The sequence below is a fragment of the Ranitomeya imitator genome, chromosome 7, assembly GCF_032444005.1.
Source record: "Ranitomeya imitator isolate aRanImi1 chromosome 7, aRanImi1.pri, whole genome shotgun sequence".
In the NCBI taxonomy this organism is placed as follows: domain Eukaryota; kingdom Metazoa; phylum Chordata; class Amphibia; order Anura; family Dendrobatidae; genus Ranitomeya; species Ranitomeya imitator.
The window spans coordinates 180,760,876-180,767,016 of record NC_091288.1 but is presented as its reverse complement, the minus strand read 5'-3'; the positions used below and the strand labels follow the sequence as shown (position 1 = coordinate 180,767,016).

At 40.1% G+C, this 6,141-nt stretch overlaps 1 protein-coding gene across 1 annotated transcript in view; it reads right to left on the bottom strand.

Moving 5' to 3' along the window:
- Positions 1-839: 839 nt before the first annotated feature.
- The window catches only part of LOC138646124 (uromodulin-like), a 29,928-nt gene continuing 24,626 nt past the window's right edge, over positions 840-6,141 (bottom strand). The window contains exons 13-15 of the mRNA XM_069735588.1: positions 1,799-1,880; positions 1,044-1,070; positions 840-910 (exon numbers count right to left, since the gene is read on the bottom strand). Of these exons, the coding sequence (XP_069591689.1) occupies positions 840-910; positions 1,044-1,070; positions 1,799-1,880 (180 nt within the window). The remainder of the gene's footprint in view (positions 911-1,043; positions 1,071-1,798; positions 1,881-6,141) is intronic.

Genomic DNA, 6,141 nt, shown 5'->3' with positions numbered 1-6,141 from the left:
TAAGGTAGGCTGAAACCAGACCACCACTGAGGAAGACACAGAAATACAAGGTGTTCAGAGACACGGCCAAGGTAAGGAAGGCTGAAACCCCTACCACCACTGACCAAGACACAGGAGTACAAGGTGCTCACTGCTCAGAGACACAGCTGAGGTAAGGAAGGCTGAAACCCGACCACCACTGAAGAAGACACAGAAATACAAGGTGTTCAGAGACACGGCCAAGGTAAGGAAGGCAGAAAACCAACCACCACTGAGCAAGACACAAAAGTACAAGGTGCTCAGTGGTCAGAGACATGGCCGAAGTAAGCAGGCAGAAAACTAACCACCACTGAGCAAGACACAGAAGTACAAGGTGCTCAGTGCTCAGAGACACGGTCGAGGTAAGCAGGCAGAAAACTAACCACCACTGACCAAGACACAGAAGTACAAGGTATTCTGTGCTCAGAGACACTGGCGAGATAAAGGAGGGCAGAAACCCAGCCACCACTGAGCAAGAGACAGAAGTACAAGGTGCTCAGTGCTCAGAGACACGGGCGAGGTAAGGGAGGGCAGAAACCCGACCACCACTGAGCAAGACACAGAAGTACAAGGTGTTCAGTGCTCAGAAACATGGCCAAGGTAAATATGTATGTTTTCCACTTAGTTGCATAACAATTTAGCACACAGATATTTTCCTAAAAAAGAAAAAAACTCACTTCTACTTTCTTAAATATTCAGGTTTCAGGTTTATTAACCTTTTGAATTGACTTTCAGCACTGGAGTTGTTCAATAACAAAATGAATCATGAAAAATGCAAATTGCCTAATAATTCTGCACACAGTGTACAGGACAGCTGGAATCTATGGAAGAATAAGATATGTAGTGCAGAGGGAAATGAGTAGTGTCAGAAGAGGCCATGAAGTATTCATCCCTGAAAAATACAACATAAAAGACAATTACTACAGCTACTCATAGAGCACACTATTCAGCAATATACTGTATATGGCACTACGGATATGACGCATAGAGTAAAAAATTGTGCAAAACACAAATAATAAACTTACTGAGAGCAAGTGACAACTGTAAAAAATCTATAAGAGAAAAACACAAAAGAAGTTATGTAAAATAAAGTATTACTAGAATGAAATATCCCTGTTTTTATCATTTTATAGTCAAATCAACAGGACGACAATTGTAAGTCAACAGCAACAAACAGTGGTCCTTTGGATCCATCATTTGACTTCCATTATGAATGTGATCTAGTGTAAATAAAGAGTTACCCATATGGACAATAAAGAGTTTGACTTTCCTACATGCAGAAAACTCAGAAACAATATAAAAAGGCACATGTAAGTCATTGGTTAAAAAGGTGTTCACATATTGTATGATATCGTAGCTGACATCAAAGAATTGGCCAGTATTGCATCATATATAGGACATGTGATACAAGTGAAATGTAGTTGCCAAAACAACCATTTCTTTGCCAGTTATTTGAGTGGTCATATCATCTTCCAGATAGACATCCAAATGTATCACTAAGCAGAGCATTTCTTCTATTAACTGCTCATCTCACTGGAACAAGATGTTGGGCACATGAGTTGTTTTTCCCATCAAAACATCTCAAAAGCGAGATCATCATTGTCTACGGCAAGTCAACGGTCAAAGAGACAAGACTTCCTGAAAATGGATTTTACGGACAATAAGCTTAGACAGCCTTTTCCTTTGTTCTCCTCTTATAGCCATCTATCTCAACTAAAGTTCTACCTCTGAATCTCTGCTACTATTTCATTATGATGAAGGCTGATTTATATGTATTTACCTTTACAAATTATAGGTCCAAACTCCAGAACGAAAACTCTGTCGTCATTTACAGCTCTACGAGACTGCGGTCCAGAGCAGACCTGTTACAGAAACAATACAAAGATAAAAAATAAATTTTACATTATCAGAGTTCTCACCCCACCAAACACTTTATAAGTAAGCCATTTCAGTGGTCAACTATTATGAACGGAAGAATCACCATTTGGAAGTACATTCCACAAGTAAAGGATACTACCATGAACATATAATTCTACATGCTGGCCATTCTAACAAATGTTCATCAAAGTAATACATATATGGACTATTTCGGCCAGAATAATAGATGTGTTTTCTACAGCTACTCTCATCTTTGCCTATCTAGACCACAAGACCTAAATGGTTAGAGACAGGGGTAGGGCTCCATAATAGCCATATTTTACTGTTTTGAAGCCCTATCATTGGCAGGACTTCATAATACGGTGTTCATTTTAGGACATGGTCACAAATCAAAGTCAAACATCAGAAATACTCTGTCTGATACCTCATTCTGATACTTGACTCTTATACCTGACTTTCACACATGGTCACAAATCAAAGTCAAACATCAGAAATAACATCAGAAATACTCTTTCTGATACCTCATTCTGATACTTGATTCTGATACCTGACTTTCACATATCAAAGTCACAAATCAAAGTCAAACATCAGAAATACTCTGTCTGATACCTCATTCTGATACTTGACTCTGATATTTGACTTTGATACCTGACTCTGATACTTGACTCTGATACTTGACTTTGATACCTGACTCTGATACCTGACTCTGATACTTGACTCTGAGGCCGGCGTCACACTTGCGAGTTTTACGGACGTAAGAGCGCAGAATCTACGTCCGTAAAACTCGCAAAAAATACGGCACAATTATTCTCTATGCCCCTGCTCCTATTTGCCGTATTTTACTGATCAGTATTATACGGCTTTCTACGGCCGTACAAAATCGCAGCATGCTGCGTTTGTCACCGTACTGCGCAAGAAATACGCCAATGAAAGTCTATGGAAGCGTGAAAAATACGGATTACACACGGACAAGCAGTGTGACTTGCGAGAAATACGCAGCGCTGTTAGAGAGAAAAGCCGGCAATTCAGTGCGGTGTACAGTAAAATCACACTGACAGCTTACAGTCCAATAGGTAGAATAAATGTGTACACACAGAATAGGTATATATATATATATATATATATATGTCAGTGAGACACATATATGTATATATATTAATATTTATTCCAGCGCTATACAGCTTGAAAGCCGGTAATTCAATTACCGGCTTTTTCTTTCTCCTTCCTAAAACCCGACATGATTTGAGACATGGTTTACATACAGTAAACCATGTCTTCTCTCCATTTTTTTGCAGATTCCACACTACTAATGTCAGTAGTGTGTATCTGCAAAATTTGGCCGTTCTAGCTCTTAAAATAAAGGGTTAAATGGCGGAAAAAATTGGCGTGGGCTCCCGCGCAATTTTCTCCGCCAGAGTAGTAAAGCCAGTGACTGAGGGCAGATATTAATAGCCTGGAGAGGGTCCACGGTTATTGGCCCCCCCCTGGCTAAAAATATCTGCCCCCAGCCACCCCAGAAAAGGCACATCTGGAAGATGCGCCTATTCTGGCACTTGGCCACTCTCTTCCCATTCCCGTGTAGCGGTGGGATATGGGGTAATGAAGGGTTAATGCCACCTTGCTATTGTAAGGTGACATTAAGCCTAATTAATAATGGAGAGGCGTCAATTATGACACCTATCCATTATTAATCCAATTGTAGTGAAGGGTTAAATAAAACACAAACACATTATTTAAAATTATTTTAATGAAATAAAAACAATGGTTGTTGCAGTATTTTATTCAACGCCCAATCCAGTCACTGAAGACCCTCGTTCTGTGAGTAAAAAAACATAATAAACCAACAATATACTTACCCTCCGCAGATCTGTAACGTCCAACGATGTAAATCCTTCTGAAGGGGTTAAAACATTTTGCAGCAAGGAGCTGTGCTAATGCAGGCTGCTCCTCGCTGCAAAACCCCAGGGAATGAGGCTAAAAATAGATCAATGATCTATATTTAGCTTCATTTGCGGTGAGGCGCCCTCTGCTGGCTGTTCATAGATCGTGGGAAATTACCTAGAAAGCTCCCTGGCTTTCTAGATAATTTCCCACGATCTATGAACAGCCAGCAGAGGGCGCCTCACCGCAAATGAAGCTAAATATAGATCATTGATCTATTTTTAGCCTCATTCCCTGGGGTTTTGCAGCGAGGAGCAGCCTGCATTAGCACAGCTCCTTGCTGCAAAATGTTTTAACCCCTTCAGAAGGATTTACATCGTTGGACGTTACAGATCTGCGGAGGGTAAGTATATTGTTGGTTTATTATGTTTTTTTACTCACAGAACGAGGGTCTTCAGTGACTGGATTGGGCGTTGAATAAAATACTGCAACAACCATTGTTTTTATTTCATTAAAATAATTTTAAATAATGTGTTTGTGTTTTATTTAACCCTTCACTACAATTGGATTAATAATGGATAGGTGTCATAATTGACGCCTCTCCATTATTAATTAGGCTTAATGTCACCTTACAATAGCAAGGTGGCATTAACCCTTCATTACCCCATATCCCACCGCTACACGGGAATGGGAAGAGAGTGGCCAAGTGCCAGAATAGGCGCATCTTCCAGATGTGCCTTTTCTGGGGTGGCTGGGGGCAGATATTTTTAGCCAGGGGGGGGCCAATAACCGTGGACCCTCTCCAGGCTATTAATATCTGCCCTCAGTCACTGGCTTTACTACTCTGGCGGAGAAAATTGCGCGGGAGCCCACGCCAATTTTTTCCGCCATTTAACCCTTTATTTTAAGAGCTAGAACGGCCAAATTTTGCAGATACACACTACTGACATTATTAGTGTGGAATCTGCAAAAAAAATGGAGAGAAGACATGGTTTACTGTATGTAAACCATGTCTCAAATCATGTCGGGTTTTAGGAAGGAGAAAGAAAAAGCCGGTAATTGAATTACCGGCTTTCAAGCTGTATAGCGCTGGAATAAATATTAATATATATACATATATGTGTCTCACTGACATATATATATATATATATATATATATATATATATATACCTATTCTGTGTGTACACATTTATTCTACCTATTGGACTGTAAGCTGTCAGTGTGATTTTACTGTACACCGCACTGAATTGCCGGCTTTTCTCTCTAATATATGTGTCTACTGACATATATATATATATATATATATATATATATATATATATATATATATATATATATATATATATATATAATAGACAGTATATATATATTTTCTTTTCTTTTTGGGACACATGGATCACTTCTATAGTGGTATGTTGGTTTTGCTAGCCTGCGAGAAAACCACGCAGTACGGATGCCATACGGATTACATACGGAGGATGCCATGCGCAAAAAACGCTGACACACCCTGCCTACGGAGGAGCTACGGACCACTTTTTTCGGGACTTTTCAGCGTATTACGGCCGTAATATACGGACCGTATTGTTTTACGCTGTGTGTGACGCCGGCCTGATACTTGACTCTGATACTTGACTCTGATACTTGACTCTGATACTTGACTCCGATACCTGAGTCTGATACTTGATTCTGATACATGAAATTAGTAAAATTAGTATAATTAGCTAAATTTAGTAACTGGGATCACTTGAGCTTGTGGTGCAATGGTAATGCCGACGGCTGTAGCCTCTAGACGCAGGATCCGTTTTTTTTCCGCCAATCCTTTTTTTTTCCGCCGGATCGGTTTTATTTTTCTGCCGGATCCGTTTTTTGTCGGCCGGATCCGTTTTTTTTCCTCAGGATCCGTTTTTTTTCCTCAGGATCCGTTTTTTTTTCCGGATCCGTTTTTGTCCGCTGGATCCGATTTTGTCTGCCGGCTCCGTTTTTTTTCTGCCTGATCCGTATTTTATGCCGGATCCTTTTTTTTTACGCCGGATTCGTTTTTTTTACACTGGATCCGTTTTTTTTCGCCAGATCCATTTTTTTTTCTGCCAGATCCGTTTTTTTTGCCAGATCCGTTTTTTTACGCCAGATCCGTTGTTTTTTGCCGGATCCAATTTTTTTTACGCCGGATCCGTTGTTTTTTGCCGGATCCGGTTTTTTAAATGCCGGATTCGTCTTTCTTCCGCCGGATCCGTTTTTTTCACCGGATCCGTTTTTTTACGCCAAATCCGTTTTTTTTTGCCGAATCCGTTTTTTTCTGCCGGATCTGTTTTTTTTTAACGCCAGATCCGTTTTTTTTACACCGGATCCGTTTTTTTTCGCCA